General features: G+C 37.4%; 1 protein-coding gene across 3 annotated transcripts in view; it reads left to right on the plus strand.

The window, feature by feature from the left end:
* Nucleotides 1-24,999, plus strand: part of LOC123312261 — a 27,858-nt gene continuing 2,859 nt past the window's right edge. For 2 of the 3 annotated variants that reach the window (XM_044896597.1, XM_044896598.1), the window contains exons 1-2: nucleotides 777-934; nucleotides 14,845-15,089. In XM_044896597.1, coding sequence (XP_044752532.1) covers nucleotides 901-934; nucleotides 14,845-15,089 — 279 coding nt within the window. In that variant the 5' untranslated portion in view covers nucleotides 777-900. Of the gene's footprint in view, nucleotides 33-776; nucleotides 935-14,844; nucleotides 15,090-24,999 lie in introns of those variants that run through there. The other variant, XM_044896599.1, reaches the window with a different exon arrangement.

Genomic DNA, 24,999 nt, shown 5'->3' on the forward strand with positions numbered 1-24,999 from the left:
AATATTAGCGGAAAAAAAGTTTTGAAACGAAGGTAGGTAGGTACTTGAAAAGTTATTCTTAATTATCTTTATGGAAATTCCATTGAATTCGTAGCTAACTGAATGCATCCCTTCAGAGATTAACTGGACAAGTTATGTCTGGTCATTCAACAAGTCCCGAGAATACTTTATGCAGAGTGGTTTATTTCTGAACTTTTCAATCTCAGACCCTTGCTTAAGGCCAAATATTGAAATGATCATCAATATCCCCAGTTTCTCATGTTTACTTGTCTGTATAGATGCTAGATAGAATTCGACTTGTTATTCTAGAGTCCATGGATCCATAAAGATATAGGGGTGAAATTTTTTCCTCAAATTTAGAACATTCATTTCATCAGAAAATGTATCTACTTTCTTTTCGATCCAGGAGTAGAATTCCTCTGATAAGTTTACTCACCAAATCACAGGCGTAATATTGTATTGTCAATAATCTATAGGTAATCCGAGAAAGAGATAAGAAACTCTTTTGCAAGAATGTTGACAAATAATGAGCTGTAAAGTGTAAATTCTAGGTTCTATATTTTTCAGACTGACATAATAATAATTTGGTTTGATTTGTAAGATGATGGCAAAAGCTCAGTCGTACGTTCAGATAGTTGAAATTCCATAGCCTATTCAACAACGATTACATATTTTCAAACTTTCCTCATTCAATATCAATCACAGAGATATCAGAAAACAATTTGAAATCATACTCGGTATAACAGATATTTGATGCGAATTCAAATAACTGATAAGTGAAATGTTCTATCAAACATTTGTTCTGAAACATTATCTTTTATCAGTTCTCCGGATCATTCATTTACGTTCCGATATTCGGTCATTGTCATCTAACGATTCAGATAAGCAATTTTACTAAAAATGTGTAACAGAATTTGGTATACAAGTGAGAACGGTGAGTGAAAAAAGTCCAATTGATTTTGAGGCTTGAGAAAACTTGCTAATTGTTTTATTGTCAATAAACAGCAATGAAAGTCCGTAGAATCATAAAAAATCATACAATTCAAAATTTAGTATCGCCACTAGTAGCAGTAAGGCCGGCCCCGCACACTAGCAACATTTTAATGCGGATGATAAAAAAATTGAATCCTTTTCCAAACGTAAACAGGCCACGAAATGATGATCTATGTGCGGGTTCTCAAAACAGTAATGTGCTCTCTTTTTGCGAGTTGCTTGAATAAAGTTGCTAGTGTGCTATTGCTTTTGCAACCTCGTTCATGGGAGGTACTAGGGAGGGGGTACGGGGAGTTATGACCCCTCCCACAGAGCACTTACTCAATTTTTTGTTTTATGCATGTAATAATACCAAAATAATGATATAATAATGTTGTTCATTCAATTATAACCTGTCCCCCTAGAATTTCAGTCTTCCCGGGTGACAAGTATAGGTACCAATAAAAAATCTGTTTTCTTGGGAGATGTAATAGAAAACTTTAATATGTGACCATTACGTGTCTGATACGATATTTGGGGTGAGCGTGTGCTGTATCCAAATTATATCCATATTATAACTTTCTGCTGGGTTAATTAAATTGTCCTCTTTCCAGAACTTCTAATTTATATCCACCCTCACAATTCACTTTCACTACTTTGCATTTTTTAACACTTTCTGTTGACTCAGAACTGTTCAGAATACTAACTGATCCTCCTCGACCACACCGCGAGTCTTTTATATCAATACACCCATGTTCTATTAGAGAATATTCTCGCAGCACCGAGAGCGATATAAACGATTTTCCCGATGTTTTCAAGGGGCGACAGGGGCGTATTCAGACGTCACATTGCCCCATAAGACGTTCGGTCCCCGAACACCCTGGTTGGTGACAACCAGCGTCTCCCTCTCTGCAGTACCCTTGTTGGTCGAAATAGCATTCCATAGTCTTCTAGAAAAGGAAACGTCGGCCATCAGCTAGCCTCTGGATTTCTCGGGATGAGGCTGTTGTTTGAAATTCTTCCTGAAGCCGAATGCTATTCCTCTGGACATACTCAGGTCTTCGGCGTCACAATGAGCTAGTGGATAATCTTTAGGCACAGAGAAGAGATCTTGCTGCTGCTCAATGGTAACTCCGAATCTTGCTTTGCCAGTTCTTCCATAGTTTGCCATTAATTGGTCCAAATTCATCTCATCATGCTCCACTTTCTGGGTGATCGTTCTCCTCAGATGGACTCTGTCATGTTCGTCGTAGTCCACCTCGTATTTCGCCAAACGCTTTAAAAGGACCACTCGTTTCTATTCCCGAGGTGGTTTTTGGATGCTGTTCACTAAATCGTTGATCCTTTTTTATCACCTTGTATGGTCCTTCCCAATCCTTCTGTAACTTAGGTGATAATCCTCTTTTGGTCTGGGGGTTGTGTAGGCAGACCAAGTCACCAACATCGAAACTACCTTCCGCAGCTTTGCTGTCATACCGAGTCTTCATTCGGTCGCTCGCTGATTGGAGGTTCTGTGGGACTTTCTCATTAATGTAGTGTAGCCTTCTCTTCAAGCCTCTCACGTTATACGCACCAGCTATCTCCATTCCAGGCTTACATTCAAACTCCAGGTCGCAAGGCAACCTTATTTTTCGACCGAACATTACACAGGCAGGTGTTTGGATGTAAGCCTGCAATAGGGATAGCTGCTGAGGACTACGTGAGCAGCTTGAGAGCAGGCTACACTACATTCATGAGAAAGTCCGACAGAACCTCCACAAATAGCCATTGACCGAATGAAGACTTGGTATGACATCAAAGCTGCGGAAGGATGTTTCAATGTTGGAGACTTGGTCTAGCTATACAATCCCCAGAGGAAGAGAGGATTATCACCCAAGTTACAGGAGGATTGAAAAGGACAATACAAGATGACGAAAAGGATTAACGATGTAATGTCAGAAATCAAAAAAGTTCTCCCACTACTCCCAGAAGCATCCAAAAAGAGAATTCACTTCCATCGTTAACAGCTTTTATCAGATTGTCATAAGCATACTTTTGTTGTTGATTTAAAAGCTGAATGTTTGTAAGAATTAGTTCTTTCAGTTCTTTGAGATACGTCGTTTCAGGAGGTAGGTTGTCAGCATCAACCTACAGTGAATTTTATTTTTTTTCAAACGGGCTGCGGAACATACCAATATACATAACATGCTATCCCAATACACGTGACCCTTTTCAACAACTCGCACTAAGATTTTGCAAGACCCTTTTAGATCTGTTGATTTTTGTGCTGTTATTCTCAGGATCCATTTTGCGTAAATGAACGTCTTTGCAGAAGTTGCAAACAACCTATGTACAGCGAATTTTATGTCTTTCTAAAGTGCCTGCGGAACATCCCCATATGCATGGTGTCCCAACACAATAAGTGACCCTTTTTTTAACGATACAGACAATCTACAACGAATTTCAGGTGTTTTTAAGGGGGCGCCGAAAATATTACTGTACACATGGCCAGAACTAAAGCACTTGACCTTTTTCTAACAATTCGCATCCGATTTTTCCAAAGCCCTCTCAGATGCGTTAATTTTTTGCGCTTATTCCCAAGAGGAAGTTCGTTACCAATTTTGCCCAATGTAAGTGCATCCCAAATTCGCTGTTCCCTCTGAGGGTATTTCTACAACCGTTGAAGATATAAAATTTCAAGTTCAAAATTTATGGACTACTTTTTCATGACAAATCCAAAGGTGCTTTCAGGTTTTTGATATACTTTGGAAGTTACAGGGTCATTTTGAAATCGTTCAATTCAGGGATACTGTGTATTTCGAGAACCTCTTATGATATTTTCAAGATGAAAACTGTCTTTGACAGATATTTTCACATTGGCATACACTACAATAAATTCTAGGCTATCGTTTTCGAGTTATAATTCAAACTTATATTTGAAATATATATTTTATTCCACCATTAAATTGTATATCTACGTATTATTTTTTGAAATAATTATTTAAAATAATAAGGATAAATTCAGATGCATACCACCCGCCGATATGAAAATCAACAAGCGATCTGAATTGAACTAGCCAATTTGCCATCGTCAATGCCCCAAATGGAGTACGACCTATCGAAGAAAAGCAGATGCTGACCATGGTTTTGGTCTCATTTGACCTCAGCAGAGCAACATAGCATTTTTCTCCGATGGAGAACGTTTGGAATTGATGGAACTTTATTCAATGTTTTCACGTGCTACGTGCTACTGGGTACTATACTGCTATACTACTGGGCTACTGGGTACTATACCACCCGCCGATATGAATATCAACGAGTCTTACGATCTGAATTGAACTAGCCAATTTGTCATCGTCAAGGCCCCAAATGGAGTACGCCCTACGAAGAAAAGCAGATGCTGACCATGGTTTCGGTCTCATTTGACCTCATCAGAGCAACATAGCATTTTCAATGGTCAAATGAGACCAAAACCATGGTCAGCATCTGCTTTTCTTCGATGGGGCGTACTCCATTTGGGGCCTTGACGATGGCAAATTGGCTAGTTCAATTCAGATCGTAACACTGTTGATATTCATATCGGCGGGTGGTATGCATCTGAATTTATCCTTATTATTGTATTCATTGCCTTTAGGCGTTATCATTCTATTATTATTTAAAATAATAACTATCTAAAAATAATTTTGATAATTAAATTTGAAATGTTTCACAAATAGAAATATGTACTTTGAAATATTCTGGAACAAGGAGATTACTGACTTCTGTCAATGTATAATTTTAATAATAATTGTCGTAGCACCTTTGATTGATAGATAATTATCAAAAATCCAAACTATTTTTAGATACCAAGTGTCAATCAGAAAAAAAATGCAATTCAATGGTGAAATAAAATATAAGGTGTCCCATTAAATAAACTATAAGTTTGAGTTATAACTCGAAAATGATAGTTTACAAATGTTAGTGTACACCAATGGATTCTACGTAAAAATATCTATCAAAGACAGTTAGTTTTCATCTTGAAAATATCAAAAGGGGTTCTCGAGATACACAGAATCCCCGAAAAGGCAATAATATAAAAATGATCCTGTAAGCTGTAACTTTCAAAGTTCAACATATATCAAGAAACTGAAAGCACCTTTGAAGTTGTCATGAAAAAGTAGCACATAAATTTCTAACTTAAAATTTTATTTTTTATTTTGTTGCAGAGTGGCGGATTAACCTAACTGGGGGCTCTAAGTGCAAGACAAATCTGGGGCCCCTAGTAAGAATACAATGTGGGACGCAGACATATCTTATGTAAATACATACCGAGGGCTTTTTTTTTCAATTATCTATGAAGTGAGTTAGGCTACGTTTTACTTATATCTTATATATTTATTTCAATAACGAACAAAAATAAAAAGTCGGGATAAAATTAATAAGAAAAATAAATAAACATAGGTTTCTCGCGATCACTTACACTCAATTGCAATAGGACCTCCCTAATATTTTTGTAGCTTTCAGCTAAGGCACAAACTGCATCAGCTCTTGATGACCATCTAGTATCGCAGATTCTCTTGATATGTTTAGCTTTGTCAGTCAAGCTGTTTTGCAGAATATTCCATCGTCTTGTTGAGGCAGAGAAATAAACATATAAATCCTGAACGAAACAGAAATAATGTATGGCACCTCGACATGATTCAGCTTCTGAGTTCCCCACTACATTGAGAGAGTGGCTGGCACAAGGTATGTAATACGTTATTACAGTATTACAGTATTTCGCATCCGCAAGGTACTGAGTTCGATCCCGGGCTAGAGAAGGAATTTTCTAGTCCATACGGGTACGGGCCACCATTCACTATTGGGTTCAAATTAACAGTGCTGTGCCTAAGGTGGCGTAAGGACACAGTAACAAAGCCTACACAGAACACAACTGATTCTCCGAACTCGCACAAGCTTACGCAGCTTCTGAGGGGTACTTCGGTACCTATGGAGAATCAGGATAATATGAATATGAATATGAATGAATAGGCTGTTGGACCGAATTCAGATAAGTATTCAATGCAGGACAAAAAATTCCCTTCCTATTAGATAGTTATCCTTCCCTGTGGACTCGAAAAGCGATTCCCAAAGAAGACAATGGTTTCATAGTAGCGACAATCCTTTTTAGAATTTAAGGCCAATAATTTTTGCTCTGCATCTAACTGTTTCATTAATTCTGTGTCAATGCGTCCAACAGTCATGCATCGTCTTCTGAATGAACACATTGCAGATATGTGTTCATTTGATCATATTTCTCAAGTCACTGAAACCAGTTGCCAGTTTTGTGGTTTTTGAAAATAGTTTGCAAACATAACAGTAAACAGCATTCGTTGTCGCTGAAAATAACAACCATTCTCGTCTTTCTTTCGAACCATTGATTTTCACTGTGTAAAAATTTGCTTCTTGTAACTGCCTTCGATAAATCCTGTTTCCCTCAGTATATTCAGTTATTATTTTCGAAATATCCCCAATATCACAGGGTTTATTGATTATATGATATTCAAACATTTTATCAGTGTTGTCTACCGGTCATGAAGCTATGTCATGAGAAAAGATTGCATTATTTGGTTCATTAATTGATGGTACACTCACTTTATAGACAACAATAATCGTGCTGGGGTTATCACGTACAGAATTTTCATTTTCTCCTTCCTTCTCCTTCGACTGCGTTTTGGTACTCCCTGGGTTCAAATTTTCATTTCCCTATTTTGCAGCAGTTAGATTCAGCAGCCACTAAAAGTGAAGATAAGAAATTCTTCTGTTTTGCACACTGCTCCCCTCATTGTCTCCGTTTTCTTCGCTTTTCAGCCCCTGATTCATACTTTTTATTCATATTCACTCTCACTCACACACTCAAAAGTGTTAAGAAATATGAGAAAAAGTTCGGGTATTTTTCGGAGAGCCGGGGGGGAGGGGTGGGGCTACAGTTGGAGGCCCAAACACCGTGGTGATGTTAGCTCCCGGCCGGCCAGCTCCAAAACGACTATTCCACCACGGTCAATGCCGTATCTATCGTATCGATGCTGCAATCGATTAATTTTTTCCCCCATTTGAAATAGGATTGTAATAGTTTCAGTTTTATTAGAAAAATCAATTATTATTAACAGCGTATAATCTTTATTCCACAACAATTTCTCTTAATCTGATCATACAATATCTGCGAGGTCTTCACAACATCAACAGACCTGCGCCTATCATTCTATATGATAATTACAATATTTATTTATATACAGGGGTATATAAAACAGATACCTTACATCCTTCCCCTCAAGCTTATATCTAACTATACATAATCTTCAATTTTATATATCTACATATATTTACATAATGATCAATTGATTCAATCTAATTATAAACTAATCTTTCAGGTTCTTTAATCAAACTCCTCCTACGCAAATCATAAGTTTTACAATTACTCTCAACAATATTATCACTATCTGTGTTATCATTATCTATTATAAAATGTTGTCTATTTCTCCTGAATGTTTTGTCACAATTGTCTTTAACATAATAAGATCTTGGCTGAGTCGCTTTACTATCTATTATTCCTCTTTTCCAACAATCTTTATGTTTAAACCAAATTCTATCATTACTCTTTCCTTCTTTCATGGTTTTTGTATGTCTATTATAATATGAAGATTGCTTATGTTGCCTGTTTTCAAGAATTTTATTTAATTTGATAGGATCAACCACCTCAGATCGATAGTTTGATTCTAATGAAGGCAAATTATCCTTCAATCTTCTATTGAACATTATCTGTGCAGGTGAAAAGCCAACGTCAGGGATGGGAGTATTTCGGTACTTCAACAAATACATATAAATGTTCGAATTTTCAAAACAACATTTTTTTAACATATTTTTACAAATATTTACTGCCTTCTCTGCCAAACCATTACTTCTGGGGTAGTTAGGACTAGATGTTGTAAGTAAAATATTATGTGCATTGAAATAATTTATCATTTCGTATGAATTGAAGGGATTATTGTCACTTATTATTTGATCAGGAAAGCCAAAAGATGAAAAAATTGAGTCGAAAATTTTGATAATTTCTTTGGAAGTTTTATTTCGAATTGATCTCATTTCAATCCACTTCGAATAATAATCCATTACAGCAAGATATGCTTTACCTTGAAATTCGAAAATATCTGTCGCAATTTTAGACCACGGTCTCTTGGGTATTTCATGCGGTTTCATTGGCAATCTAGGGTTTTCTTTTCTGAATGTATTGCAAACTTCACAAGTCAATACTTTATTTGTTAATTGTTTGGTTAAATTAGGCCAAAATACACATTCCCTAGCTCTTAACTTACATTTGTTAAGTCCTAAATGACCTTCATGTATTTTATTTAAAATTTCTTCACGCATTGAAGTTGGTATTATTACACGGTCATTGTAAAAAAATAAACCATTATACCAGGACAAATGGTCCCTTATAGAGAAATATTTCATCAACTCTGTGTCTTTAATTTTCTTCAAATTTCGCCATCTTTTTTCAATCAATTCTCTCAAATTTCTCAATTTAGCATCATTTTTTGTTGCATCAGCGATTTGTTTCATTTTCAAATCAGAAATAGGCAAATTTTTGAGTATATTATGAATCAAAAAACTTTCTTCTTCATCATTAAAATCATTTCTTATTGGCGCTCGAGACAATGTATCCGCTATGTACATTTCTCTACCTGGAATGTATCTCAATGAAAAATCATACTTCAAAAGCCTGAAAACTAATCTTTGTAGCCTAGATGATATTTTATTGATATCTTTCTTTAGAATATTCACTAAAGGCTTATGATCCGTTAAAACCTCAACATGCCTGCCATAAACGTAATAATTAAATTTTTCAAATGCGAAAACTATAGCAGCCAATTCACGTTCAATGTTAGCATACCTAGTTTCACAATCAGTTAAGGTTCTAGAAGCAAAGGCTACTGGTTTGTCACCTTGTAACAAACAAGCACCATATCCTTGTAAACTACTATCACATTGTATTTTCAAAGGTTTTTTAGGATTATAGTGTTGAAGAATTGGAGATGTTGTTAAGAAATTTTTCAATGTTCGAACTACTTCAGAATGATTTTCATTCCAATTCCATATTATATTATTATGTGTAAGTTCACGTAGCGGAGCAGTTAATTTCGATAAATTCGGAATGAATCTACCTAAGTAATTCACTAAGCCTAAAAATCTCAATAATTCTTTTTTATTTGACGGTTCGGGCATTTTATTAATTGATTCAATGCGGTCGTTATCAATAGTGATACCCTTTTCAGAAACTATAAAACCTAATATTTTTAAACTTTTCTCTTTATATTTGAATTTATTTTTATTGAAGGTAATTCCACATTTCTTAGCCATTTCTAAAACATTCATTAATTTTTCATCATGCTCTTCTTCAGAAGAACCAGTAATAATTAAATCATCAATATAAATATTATCACCTATAATATCTCCAAAGATTTCTTTATTTCGACGTTGAAAAATTTCAGTAGCTACATTTATTCCAAATGGTAACCTATTAAATTTATATCTTCCAAATGGAGTTGAAAAAGTGCAAATATCAGATGAATCCTCATCAAGTTCTATTTGATAAAATGAATCTTTCAAGTCCAAAATAGAGAAAAATTTCATTCCGCTTAGATTACTAAGTATTTCCTCGGAAGAAGGAATTTGAAAATGTTCCTTCTTTAAACATTTATTTAAATCCGCAGGATCCAAACATATTCTAAGAGATCCATTAGGTTTCTCAACAATAATAATATTGTGTACCCACTCAGTAGGCTTTGACTGTTTACTTATAATTCCGTCTTTCTCTAATTTATTTAAAGCATCAAAAAGTTTAGGCATCAAACTTTTGGGTATTCTTCTGGCTGCATGAACTACAGGATTACTATTTTCTTTTAAATTTAACTTATATGGCTTCCCAGGAAATTTACCAACGTTATTAAATGCCTTTTTATGATCCGAAATGATTTTTTCTTTATTAATTTTATGTATACTGGCAACCAAACTGTTTTCATTATTTGTGACTTTTATTAATCCTAGTTTCAAAGATGTTTGTAGACCTAAAATTGGCTTACAACCTGCACTTACTACAAAAAATTCAATCTGAAATACTTGATTCCTTACTGTACAATCCAGTTGTATGGAGCCTTCAGCCTTTATCCTTGTACCCTCAAATCCTACAAGATGAATTTTGTTTCGTTTGAGTTCGGCATCAGGAGCAATCTTCCACAAGTCTTGAATTGATAACACATTGCATTCAGCACCTGTGTCAATTTTGAAATTAATTTTATTAGAATTTATAAGCAATGTTTCTATTAATTGTGATTTTTCATTTTTTGATATTTCAGCTTGAATATTTCTTATTGAAATAGAGTCCAAATACAGGTCATTTGAAGAACTTTCATCTGAAGAAATTTCATCAACATTCACATTATTCAATTTGAAATTTTTATTACGTCGTTCTCCAGATGAAATTCTTTTAGTACCAATTTGTTGTTTATTCGACTTTTTTCTCAAGCAACCAGATTCAAAGTGATTAGTTTTTTTACAATAAAAACATGTTTTACCATATGCCGGACATTTTCCTGCTGTATGAAATTGACTACATTTAAAACATTTATAGGAACAATTATTATTTGAATTATTTTTATGATGAAAATTATTATGAGATTTCGAATTTGGATTTTTACTCATCTTTTTTGTAGAAGACGATTGAACATTGTCCACCTCCACATCCAGCGGTTTATTCGAACCTCCTGCCATTTCATCGGTCTGCTTTCTGCTCACTTCCGATATCTGACAAATATCGATCGCTTTCTTCAGAGTCAAATTTTCTACTTGAAGAAGTCGTTCTCTCAGGTTGGAATCTCGGATGCCCATGATTATTTTGTCACGTAGCATATCATTTGCGGCTTCATATTCACATGAATTTAACAATGTCTTCAGTTTTGTGATGTAGTTATTCAGGGATTGTCCTTCTTCTTGATGGTAGGTGAGGAATTTGTACCTTTCGTACACCACATTTTTCTTCGGATTGCAAAACTTGTCGAAGGCTGCTATTACTTCATTCAATTTGAACTTGTCTGGTTTTAAATTGAAGGTGTTGAAAATCTCGATTCCTTCATCCCCAATTAAATTAAGAAGAGTAGCCACTTTCTGTTCATCAGTTAAATCTTGCTTAGCTGATGCCATCAGAAACATCTCGAACTTCTGCTTCCATGCCGTCCAATTCTTTGACATGTTTCCGGTGAAGTCCATAACTGGTGGTAATCTTAGAACTTCCATTTTATTATTTTATTAAGAATAACGTTTTATTATTATTCTTTTCACACCTGACACCATGTAATAGTTTCAGTTTTATTAGAAAAATCAATTATTATTAACAGCGTATAATCTTTATTCCACAACAATTTCTCTTAATCTGATCATACAATATCTGCGAGGTCTTCACAACATCAACAGACCTGCGCCTATCATTCTATATGATAATTACAATATTTATTTATATACAGGGGTATATAAAACAGATACCTTACAGGATGCTGAAGCGAATGACTGAATATATGCAGAGAAGGATGAACTGATTTCACATAACGTTTTTCTCTCCTTCTATTCGCAATATTTGAACTCCAAGGATCAAAATAATCCATACTGTCTATAACGAAGCGCATGTTTCTCTGTCAGTTTAAAATAGCCGGCCAAGAAAATTGATATGAAGGGTGTATAGAGAAATGTTTCAGATGTACTAGGAAAAATTTTCGTTTCATTCCGACACTTCTAGACCCCCAGCTCCAAGAATCGAAACGAACCTATATTCTGTCTATCACGGAGCGGATGTTCCCCATTTTTTTTCGATAGTTTAAAATGGCCGGCCATCCGGCCAAGAAAATTGATATGAAGGGTGTAGAGAGGAATGTTTCAGATGTACTAGGAAGAATTTTCGTTTCATTCCGACACTACTAGACCCCCAGCTCCAAGAATCGAAACGAACTTATATTCTGTCTATCACGGAGCGGATGTTCCCCATTTTTTTTTCGATAGTTTAAAATGGCCGGCCAAGGAAATTGATATAAAGGGTGTATAGAGGAATGTTTCAGATGTACTAGGAAAAATTTTCATTTCATTCTGACACGATTCAGTGAATGTTACCCTTGGTTTATCGGATTTTCCAAAGGGCGGCCAAGGAGATAAAATTGAGGAATAGTTCGGATAGTAGAATGAAGTAAAAGATACCAGAACGACGATGAACTATGAAGTTCTGCCGTATCATCAAAGAGTATGATACTGTTTGGTATCATCAAACATGGGCACATACAGCTACAGCTTCCATTCAAAATAGATGATAAGCACTTCAAGTATGTACGGTATCCGCAGAAGTGAGTTATTATTAAGTTAGAGATTGGACCCCCCAGTGACGGGAACGCCCTTATCGACCAGGCACCAGACAGCTAGAAGTACGCCATATCAACTGCCAGCCCTAAAAGCGATGGCAACTAGGAGAGGGAGGAGGGATAGATTAGATGCACTTGTTGCCCTATAGTACCCTCAAATGTTTATAAAAACTACTTCTCTACTCGGACTCGAAGTTTTTTAAATCCAGTTTCAGAAGAATCTTCAAGGTATATCGTATATCCCAAATGTCTTCGACAATCGCTTCCAAAAATTACAATACGTATCTTCTTTCAAATGAATTGTGGATATTTTTTTGATAGGCCTAAACAATTGAGTGCAGTTATATGAAACAGCTGGACTATCTTAAGTTGTTTATGGCTCACTACCTATAAAACATTTCAAAAAGGTGAGCTTTCATTGATATTATATGAAATATAATAATTCGATTGAAATCCCTGAGCTGATAGGGTGTAAAGACTTCGTGAAAATGGCAGGCACTCAATTCTTCCTAGTACATCTGAAACGTTCCTTTATACACCCTTTATATCAATTTTCTTGGCCGGCCATTTTAAACTATCGAAAAAAGATGGGGAACATCCGCTCCGTGATAGACAGAATATAGGTTCGTTTCGATTCTTGGAGCTGGGGGTCTAGAAGTGTCAGAATGAAACGAAAATTTTTCCTAGTACATCTGAAACATTCCTCTATAGACCCTTTATATCAATTTTCTTTGCCGGCCATTTTAAACTATCGAAAAAAAAATACAGAACATCCGTTCCGTAAGAGACAGAATATAGGTTCGTTTCGATTCTTGGAGCTGGGGGTCTAGAAGTGTCAGAATGAAACGAAAGTTTTTCCTAGTTCATCTGAAACATTCCTTTATACAGCCTTTATATCAATTTTCTTGGCCGGCCATTTTAAACTATAGAAAAAAAATAGAAACATCCGCTCCGTAACAGACAGAATATAGGTTCGTTTCGATTCTTGGAGCTGGGGGTCTAGAAGTGTCAGAATGAAACGAGAATTTTTCCTAGTACATCTGAAACATTCCCCTATACACCCTTTATATCAATTTCTTTGGCCGGCCATTTTAAACTATCGAAAAAAAATGGGGAACATCCGCTCCGTGATAGACAGAATATAGGTTCGTTTCGATTCTTGGAGCTGGGGGTCTAGAAGTGTCAGAATGAAACGAAAATTTTTCCTAGTACATCTGACACATTCCTCTATACACCCTTTATATCAATTTTCATGGCCGGCCATTTTAAACTATAGAAAAAAAATAGAAACATCCGCTCCGTAACAGACAGAATATAGGTTCGTTTCGATTCTTGGAGCTGGGGGTCTAGAAGTGTCAGAATGAAACGAAAATTTTTCCTAGTACATCTGAAACATTCCTTTATACACCCTTTATATCAATTTTCTTGGCCGGCCATTTTAAACTGTCGAAAAAAAAGGGGGAACATCCGCTCCGTGATAGACAGAATATAGGTTCGTTTCGATTCTTGGAGCTGGGGGTCTAGAAGTGTCAGAATGAAACGAAAATTTTTCCTACTACATCTGAAACATTCCTTTATACACCCTTTATATCAATTTTCTTGGCCGGCCATTTTAAACTAACAGAGAAACATGCGCTTCGTCATAGACAGTATAACGGATTATTTTGATCCTTGGAGTTCAAATATTGCGAATAGAAGAAGAGAAAAACGTAATTTGAAATCAGTTCATCCTTCTCTGCATATATTAAATCATTCGCTTCAACATCCTATTCTAAATGGGGGAAAAAATTAATCGATTGCAGCATCGATACGGTAGATACGGTATTGACCGTGGTGGAATAGTCGTTTTGGAGCTGGCCGGCCGGGAGCTAACATCACCACGGTGGCCCAAACGGATAAGAAAGCAGGGTCGGGTGGAGTGCAATTCTTATGATCTGTATTGAAATTCTGACAAAAAAATTTCGGTCCGACGGAAACGGATATTTTTCGGAGAGGCGGGGGGCCCCTCTTTAGTTGGGGGCCCTAAGCGCGCGCTTAGTGCGCTTCTGGGATAATCCGCCACTGCTTAGGGGACACCGAATTTGAGATGCACTGTACGTCGCAGGAGATACAGACATAGATTAACACTGTTTAATGAGTCTAACCTACAGAGAATTTTATGTATGTCCAGGGGCCGCAGACATCTCATTATACAAACTGCTAGAACTGAAAAACTTGATTCTTTTTTGACAATTTGCATTCGATTTTTGCAAAAACTTTCACGTTAATTTTTGTGCGCTTAATTCCAGGAAGAAATTTTTCAACTATTTTGCCCAAATAATAATTTAATAATTGAACTACGAAATTTCCACGCTTCGTAAATAAGAATTCTTGACGTGAATAATTTCTTAATTAACTTTACTGAACCTCGTACAACTCCTTATTGTAATTATTTGAGTTTTTAAACTTCTTATATGTTTACATAATGAATCAATTCTAGGAGATATTGAGATCCGATCTCTGACTAAGGAATATCTCAAGGAAAGCTTGGAACTACTCCAGGATGTATTTTTCATGGAAGAAACTACTGCCACTGCTTGCGGGCTCCCAAACAATCCTGAAGCAAGAAAGGAATGGGGAGAAATTTGTCTAGCTGTAGCGAATGAAGGTGTTTCTGTTGTTGCAATCGATACAAAAGAAAACAGAGTGGCAGCCGTAGCATTCAATAAAATTTATTGCGATAAGGTACTTATATTGACTCAAGAGTTTAAATTCATTTTTTTTTCAAATATCGGAAAGATCTAGATTCCAGTAAGGAAGTACATGTTATACAACAACGAAAATGGATTGGTGGAAATCTAAATTGAACTGCAGGAAACGCGCCTTCAATTTAGACTTCTCAAGAAAAGGTTTTGTACCCAAAGATCAAGGGTGTCATGAGAGGGTTTCTTACTGGGGAGGGTCTGGAGACATGTTTTCGAATAAATGAAATTTCGATTTCCGAAACAAGCTGAAACATATGTACTAGTTTTGTACCGAAATGTACCTTTGTAAAAACGGCATTAGTCGTATACCCCTATTGCACAGATCTTAATATTTTTTCAAGCTACAGGCGAATTTGGTAACCTTGAAATGCATGGCATCGTTGAAGAGTGTGGTCATTAATTGTGTCGTCTGGTTGCAAAACCGGTCATCTCCATAACAGAAAATTTTTCAGGAAAGACGATTTTTTGTCGAAACTAGGGAATTGGAGATAGGATCCAAATCTCTCGTTATTAATGTGTCACTAGGATAGTAGGTTTTAGAGCACCATAAGAGAATCTGGGGGAAGGTGCTGGGAGGGGGAAATTCAAAATTATAGTTAGGATTTGGCTGGTTTTGCAACCCACTTTGGAGTTGGCCGGTTTTGCAACAAACTAAAGCTTAAAATATCTATAAAATTTACATCAAATAGCGGGGTTTTAGCCAAGAAAAATCATTCACAATGTTTCTGTGTAACTGAACTTTATTTTAGGTTGAGTAAACTTATAAAAAAAATATATAATTATATATATAACATAGTTGAAACGAAACTTTACACTCGAGGGGCTAAATCGTCATCTTCTGGCTTGACTTGCAGGAACTGTATCAACGAATTTCTCCATTATTACACGTTTAAACACAACTTTCAGTGAGCAACAATAACATGAAAACAAACTAAGCTATCGTAAGACGTGGTATGAGAAGTGGGAACACTAGCGCCACCTGCCTACCTGTTGAATTTGGAGATGACCGGTTTTGAAAAACACTGACGAGTGGATGTGGCCGCTTTTGCAGCACATTGGAGTTTTCTAACCCCCAAAACGCACGGAGTTGACCGGCTTTGTTATGGTTTCTCATTGCCAATGGGTGGAAATGTTAGTAAAGGACTTAGTAAAATAAACAGATATTTTCTCCGAAAATTGAGGAGTTGGCCGGTTTTGCAACCAGACGACACAATTTTGCACTTGTTTTAACGCTTAAGTTTGGTAGGTATATATATATATATATATATATTCGGGTTAGAACGCCCTACGACGTTGTCCGATACCCATTTTTTTTTTTTTTTTTTTGGTGTAGCAGGGGGAAAATCTGCAAACAGACGAACACACCCTCTCCTGAGGGGGAACAGTGTGGGGATTCTCACTCTCCGAGCTCGAGACCCACTAAAAACCCTTAACTGCTTCTTCATAGGTTCCGGGCATTTTGCCTATTAACCAGTTGACTCTTATGGTTTCTGGACTCTCACACGATCATAGTCGTGTTGATATTTGTATGCTGCCTATAGCTTTTATAGGTTAAGCTCTTCTTTGGTTACATTTAAATCCTTACCTGATCTCTGGGTCTTCGGTAGTAGGTTCTTGACCTTCTAGCTTCTTCCGTTGGATCGTAGTCGACTAATCTTCGTAGTTCCTCATTTGGATGTTGTTTGGCTTTGTCGAATATCCTTTCCGCCTTTCTCTTCATAAATTCTGTAACTGGTTCCCATTCCAAGTCCTTGTAGATTTGTTTGTTCCTAACAAACCAGGGTACGTCCATCGCCATTCTAAGGAGTTTATTCTCAGTGGCCTGTATTTTCTTGATATGGGTCTTGGCTGCGAAGCCCCATGCCGCCGATCCATATGTGAGTTGTGGTCGCGCAATTGTTTTAATCATCGTCAACTTGATGTTCTTATTCATATGACTTCTTCTGCCTATGAGTGGATAAAGTTTACTCATTGCGGCTTTTGTTTTATCAACTGCACATTTGATGTGGTTTTTCCATGTAAGTCCTCTGTCAAGCGTCACTCCTAGGTATGTTGCTTCATTTTTCCATTCAACCTCTTCTCCATCAACTTCAAGGTTTTCTTCCATCCTCAATCTTCTCTTTTGCAGTAATATTGCTTGAGTCTTTCTTCCATTGATTTGGATTTTCCATTTGATGCACCATTTGAGTAATTCATCTATGGCTTCCTGCAGTCTCCGGTGTATGATCTCTGGGCGTCGATGTCTGAACGCTATTCCTGTGTCATCTGCGTACAATGTGAGCATATTTCTAGCATTCTTCGGGATATCATAGACGTATATTACATAAAGCAGAGGTCCAAGTACCGATCCTTGAGGCACTCCCGCTTCCAATTGTCTGATTTGAGAGGTTGCTCCATCTATTTTCACATAAAAGTTTCTATTCCTCAGATAGTTCCTTATAATCTTGCATAGCTTGGTCGAATATCCTGCTTTTTTCATCTTGTAGATTAGGCCTTCGTGCCATACTCTATCAAAAGCTCTCTCGATATCCATCAGAACTAATCCTGTGGTCTGTTTGGTCTGCATTCCTTCGGTGACGTATTCTATGAGCCGTAGTAATTGGAGTTCAGTCGAGTGTTCTCGTCGAAATCCAAATTGTTCGGGTGGAATTATCTTCAACATTTCTGTTTCCTCATTCAGCCTTTTGGCGATAACCCTCTCGACGACTTTTCCTAGTGCTGATAATAGGCTGATTGGTCTATAATTTTGAGGAAATTTCCGTTCCTTTCCAGGCTTGTTGAAAACTATCATTTCTGCAGTTTTCCATCTCTTTGGGTAGTATTCGGTCCTCATCACTCCGTTTGTTATATTCGTCAAGGCTGCTATTCCTTTTCTAGGCAATTTCTTCAACATATAATTCGTTATCCTATCTTCTCCTGGTGCTTTCCGGTTTTTCAGTTTCATTATTATCTCTTTGATTTCTGTTGGTGAAGCCGGTTTTGGAATGATTTCGGTTTCCAGTGGTTCCATCATCAGTTCTTCGTTTGCCTCCACTTCTTCTTCTAGATCTTCATTGTCATCATCATTTCTGTAATTTATTCTGGCTTCTCTCTCAATTGAGTCGGCAAGTGCTTCGGCTTTTTCAAGTCTCGTATATACCATTCCGTTTGCTCCATGCAGTGGAGGTATAACTGTCCGTTCTCGTCGTAAGCGTTTTTGCATTTTCCAAGCCGAGTGATCTATTGTATTCAGTTCCCTTAATCTCTGGTGCCATCTGTTATTACGCAGTTCTGTTAAAGCATTTTTCAATATCTGACTATGCTTATTCAGTTTCTTCTTGTCTTCTTCTCTTTTTGTTGTTCTGTAGATTTTCCTGAGTCTTCTGTTCTTTTTTATAAGTTCCTTTATATCCCTTGGCGTATCTCCATGTGAATGTTTCGGAATTGGTTTCCTTATTCTCTTGGTGCTTTCTTCATAGGCTTCTTTTATTTGATTTTCCAATTTTTCAACTGCTTCATCTAATTCATCCCTGGTGTTTATTTGGGGAATTTCCGTGATTTTCTCCTGAAGTAAATTCTTATATTTTTCCCAGTCTGTGCGATCCTTGGTTTGTGTCTCTTCTTCGTTTCTTGGGCCATGTCCCACTATGAATTCTATGGGATTGTGGTCTGAAGTTCCGTCTTCTATTGTATCAATGCTGATTTCTTCAGTGATGTCTTTCATTACGACAATGTCCAGTACATCGGGTAGTCCATTTACTCTTGGTATGTAGGTCGGTATATCAGGTCCTATCACAACTGCATTAAGTTTTTCAGCATAAATCTTCAGTCTTCTCCCATTGGTATTTTCCACCCTACTGTTCCATTCCTGCGATTTGCAGTTAAGATCACCAATTATGATTTTCGGGTGTCTTCCTACTAGTAGCATTTTTAGATCCTCTTCCAGCATGTCCTTATCCGGTGATTTATAAGTCGAAATAATCTTCACTTGTCCTCGATTGGTATTCACAATAATCGATATTGCTTCTACTTCTTGACCATTGAATATTTGGTCGAAATGGTGATCCATATTCCTTCTAGCCAGTATAGCAACGCCACCTGTGCTGTTAGGTCTATCATTTCTGTAGATATCGTAATTGGGAAATGCTATCCGAACGTTGGGGTTAAGTCTTGTTTCTTGGAGAGCTATGACATCCGGTCTCTTCTCTTCAATCAGTTCTTCGAATTCTGGTCTGCGGGCTCTCAATCCTTCGACGTTCCAAGAGACGATTATGAGATTGTTCTTTATCGTCGTATCAGCCATTAAATATTCTTAATAATTTGCTGCATCTTCTTTTCAATCTCTTTCTCCAGATTCTGCATCATCGTGCTGAGGAGGTTTTTCGTGAACTTATCCAGTTCCTCAGTGATTCCAGAAATTCCTTTTCTGGTTTCGGCTTTTTTGACGGTTTTTGCCTTTTCCGTCTTTTTCTCTGGTTTCTTCGTCTCTTTGACTGCTTTGGTTGCAGTTTCCTGGGGTTTCTTCACTTCCGAAGAGTTTTGGGATGGCCTCGGTGTATTTTGTGTTGGCCTCGAGCTGGTCTGGTTCGATCTTGGCGATCTCTTGGTCTTTTTAGTGACCAATTTCCATTCGCTACATCCCTTGTAGCTGGCTGGATGTCCTTGCTCTCCGCAGAGAACACAAGAGGCATTTCGCTCCTCGTTCTCCCTGGTAAGCGTACACTCCTTGGAGCTGTGATTACCGGAGCATTTCACGCACCTCCATGGAAAAGTGCACTTACTTTGGGCATGTCCATATCGCTGACAGCGGTAACATTGTCCAGGCCCAATCGTCCTTCTCTTAGGTTCAACAACACAGTTCATGTTGTAGAGCCTTTTCACCTCGAAGATATCCTTATTCTGGGTTTTAACCAGCAATAAGGGCATCGGCTGTTTTGTTTTATTTGAGGTCATCCTTATGACCTCAGCATCGACGATCCCTTGATCCTTGAGGTCGTCAAGGATCGTCGGGATATCTGCATCCAGCGGTAGGTATCTCACTACCGCGTATATTTTCTTTTCTTCCTCCCGTTGAAGAGTGTAAAACTCCCTATTTATTTTATGAAGGAAGTCCGTCATCCTTCTATGATCATCGGCGCTTTGTGGGACGATTCTTATACCGTCCTTTACTGTCGTCGCTCTTTGGTATTTAATACCGTTTCGCATTAACGCGTTCGAAATTGAAGTCCATTCGGACGTACCTCTCAGGGTCACAGGGGGGATTTTTTCTTTTCTCTCCACTGGAGTGGTTTTCTCTTGGTCTGGGGTTTCCAAGACTCTCTTCTTGTTTGTATCTTCATTTGACGAGGAGCTATCCTTTCTCACTCTTTTGGCGGGTGGGGAAATTTTGGTTTGAGGGGTTTTGACCACCTCCATCTTCTGTTTTTGAACCGGTAAGTTCACTTCTTGGACATTTTTCAAAATAATGTTCTTCTTGAGTGCTTTGGAGTAACTTTCCTTATTTCCCTCCTTCAACTCGAGCCTCTCCCTGAGATTTTTAATCTCAGCAACTAAGCTAGATACGCATCTATCTAACTCATTCACCCTCGCTTTCAAACTTGCGTTCTCCTCTCTCAAAATATCGTGTTCGGACACGACATTAGCGATTTCTGGCGCGTCTTCTTCCATTACGGAATCGCAGTCCGAATGGTCAGACATTTTAGAATCTAATTAATAATTACTTTGCTACTCAAAGAAATTGGAAATAAAATTTTTCAAGACAAAAGAAAAATGGCTAAGTTATATATTTTCTATACTATGAGAAAAATAAATCGACTCACCAGTGATATCCGTGGAACCAGCGATCTTGGAGGTGATCTGGACTCTACACTGAACACACTGAATTTGAACGAATTTCCGCTCTATAACGCATACACTTATAGAACTTACAAAAAACTTCGGAAGTTTCGTAGACGGAATAAAAAATTCCGTAGCTTCGCTAGTGTCAACTTTCACTTCGACTTTCTCTTTTACAACACGAGAGATGACGTATCGCACTGCATCGCTAGTGTACACTTTCACTTCGACTTTCTCTTTTACAACACGAGAGATGACGTATCGCACTGGTATCATTCAACACAGCTACCTGCTTCAACGTCTCGAGGTGAACTATAAATGCGATACCCATTTGCCAGTGCCTTCTATCGTTGGTAGGTACCAGTTTTATAGTAGGAGGGGTCTTAGGAGTAGGAGGGTTTCAAATTGGAGGGGGCTGCAGACATCTTTTCGAAATAATGAGATTTCGGTTTCCAAAACAAGGTGAAACATGTGTACTAGTTTTGTACCGAAATGTACCGTCAAGAAAAAGTTTTGTACCCTGAGATTGAGGGGTCTTTGGAGGGTTTCAAATGGGGTGGCTGGAGAGAAGTACAAAAAGATTTTATAATTGAATCCTACTACAGAAATGGTAAGATAACAGAAGGCGAGTTGGTAATTCACTCATTTTATTTGGGGATACAAAACATTTTATCGGAGGTTCATTTCAGTATTCGAGAAGTATAAAACGGTGGCGCTTAAAAATATCACATATTCCAAGTTGTGAACAAAACACCCTTCGAGGCTTCAGTACTTTATCCATATAAAGATCAACCTCAGGGTTGAGAAAAGTGCCGTTTTTGTTAAGGTACATTTCGGTACGAAACACATGTTTCAGCTTGTTGCGGAAATCGAAATTTCATTATTTCGAAAGCATGTCTCTAGCCCCCCTTTATCTCAGGGTACGAAACTTTTTCTTGACGGTATATTTCGGTACAATACTAGTACAAAACATTGAAATAAGAAAAATTGCAATTTTCAAAGTGGGCAGTGAGCATGTCTACGAGCCTCCCGAACTGAAATCCGTATTTTAATTAGAGTTACAAAAATTTTTCATCGGTACATTTCGGCACAAAACCGAAGAGGGGAGCCGAAGAGGGAAATTCGGAATTTACTCGAGCGTGTCAGATTAAGATAAGGGTACATACCTTGGACCCTGTAGAGTACCTCTACCAAAAATTAGACCTGTATATAGGAGGAATTGTCTAGGACAGCCTGTCAGAATAGTAAAAAAAAAAACGATCATTGTACATACTCGAGCGTGTCAGATTAAGATATATGTGGTTCATTACATGTTGGAAAGTATATATTCTCTTAATCTGACAAGGAGGGCGCCAAAGTTGCAAAAAAACCGTCACGTGTACATTCTCGAGCACGGTGGCGTTTTTTCTTATTTTGAGGCTAATGATTCAAGAATAACAAAAAAAATATAATCTGACAATTTTAGCAAGCCGAAACAATAGAAATTGGCTATAAAGGTCACGAAAATCAGTTTTTTTTTAATTATCTCCTCTCCTGGGCTTCAAATCTCTCTCGCATTCATCATAAAAGTTGTAGAGCATTACATTTTCTACAAATTTTGTCCCAAGCTATTTTTTCTACGTTCAAACGTTTTTGAGATATATGGCGATTAATGCGAGGTGTTTAGCGATACATCATGCTGAAGCGAAAATTCACTCGTTGAAAAATAGTACATTCTAAGGTTCAGTCACAGACAATACTAAAATTTTGGTGACTAATTTCGAAATTGTCATCATAGAAATACCTTGTCATTTTGACAATTGAAGATTAGACTGGGATTCTACATTGATCTTGCCCTTTCGCATGTGTGGCTAAGCTTCTCGCCCTCTAACTCGAGAATGCTTAAGAGTATGTAAAATTGCTTCAGACAAAAGTTGTGTAGAATTTTATTATCTACAACTTTCATAATGAATACAAAAACGATTAGAAGTACAGAGAGGGAAATATTCGAAAAAAAAGGGATTTTTATCATCTTCAAAGTGTCAGATTAAGAAACCCCCCTGATTCGTGTCAGATTAATGGGTCAACACGTCTACAACACCCAGATTAACCATCTGTATGAAAATCTGACACGCTCGAGTATGTACAAGTAACGATTTTTTTTTACATTTTCAAAGGACCGCTGTGACCTTGCGTCATGTCCAAATTGTCAGTCCCTTGAAAAGTAGCCTCCTTTGGGTCCAATTAACATATCCTCCAAAAATCTGACACGCCGGAATTTTTTTTTTACCATTTTCAACTCTTCCGTACGGCCAGTCCCACCGCACAAACTGTCAGATAAGCATGAATTCATTATCAGAGACACATAAAGCATATATACAGTATCTCAATCTGACACCCTGGAGTATGTACACCTGACGATTTTTTTTTACATCTTTGAGTCCCTGCAGACGCTTTACCCACCGCTGAAAGTGCATACATCATAGAACCTTTTTTTCTCTCTACCATCTAATCTTCAAAATCCACTAGGTCTCCACGACGCTTGAGTAAATCAGCTCGCCAACTATAGTACAAAACTTCAGGCTGACCGGCCACCGAATGCGAAGACAAGCTACGAACACAGAACAGACCCATACTTGACTTACTTTATGACATACTTGACTTACTTTATGGCTACGAATCGAGTGACGTAGCTTGTCATTTAGCATTGAAAACGCTCAGCTTCGCTCATAGAGCCTGTCCAGATGCAGCGTAAACGCGCGATTCACTTCGCGTGTCGAGATACTAGAGCACAGTAGATCCCGTCCACCAAAGATTATAGAGTTACAGAGACAAAGAGAAGAGAAGACAGAGAGAGTTTGTCTCTGGAGTTAGTTATCTTTGCCGTCCACATGCATTCGCACGTGCAATAAAATCGCAAGTTCGAAGCAAGCAATCGCAGGCAAAGATTATAATCTCTGATCGCAGGGATCTCCACTCGCGCGTAGAAGCGTAGAACTAGGGTCCCAATGGTAGCGTCCAGTACCATTCTACTCTGTAATCTGTGGTCCAGTACACATGCGTTGGTAGCTGCGTGAGGACGGATTAAGAAATTTCGAAAAGGAACTCTATAACATCGATATCAAAATTTTCATCGATGAAGTGGAAAAGAGAATTCTGTTGTGGGATATGGAATCACCCGAATATTTCAATCGTATTCTGAAAAAATGTTGGGAAAAAATTGTTAATATATTTTCTGAAGGATGTGATTCAGAAGAAAAAGAAAGAGCTTTGGCTAAGTGAACCATTTTTATTAGTGCGCGAAGTAGGATTATACGGAATAAAAAAGTACTGCGTTACATGGAATAATACATAAATTATTAAACCATTTGATTTTGCCAGGGCCAGGGCAGTTGACTCGTTTACAAAATATTCATCAAATCGGTCTCTTGTATTACGTGAACTTACACACAACTTTTCAAGTCGTCAATGAGTTCTAAAAAGCGCCACTTTATATGTCAAAATCTGAAAAACATAAACATAACATCGAGGAATAAAGACTTTATTATGAACTAATAGAAAGTTCCATTTTCTATATTATTCAATGACCGATCTTCCGATCGCTACCTGTGCCGTAATTGCTCTACCGTTTCCGGAAATTACCGTTACTACTAGCTTCAGTCCGATTTGTTCCTGTCCCAAAATTACCCCCCCTCTAGATTATTAGGAGTAGAGTCAAATGCTTGCTTTAATTTTGTTTCGGTACCGATTACCGAATATTTTAGTTTACTTCCACCCACCTAAAGATGCTATTGTGATAGCGAAACGCGTGTCGAGGTACGAAAACTCATTTTATGAAAATCGAATAATCTGTTTCAAATTCAATTATGGATTTTCATCAAGTATCGGCCACGTCAATCCAATAATGGGATCTTATTCACACCAAAAAGCAACCCGATGTTTCAGAGCCTCAGAGGAGCTTATCGCCACGATATTCGAGATCCCGATAATACGTACGGATAAAACCCGTTGAATAATTTTTCAACCGGTTGTTTTCAGGTAAAAACTCTTGGTGTAAATTAAAGAGCCACACAACACTATCGAAAAATTTGGTTTCA

The sequence above is a fragment of the Coccinella septempunctata genome, chromosome 4 (genome assembly GCF_907165205.1).
Source record: "Coccinella septempunctata chromosome 4, icCocSept1.1, whole genome shotgun sequence".
Classification (NCBI taxonomy): Eukaryota; Metazoa; Arthropoda; class Insecta; order Coleoptera; family Coccinellidae; genus Coccinella; species Coccinella septempunctata.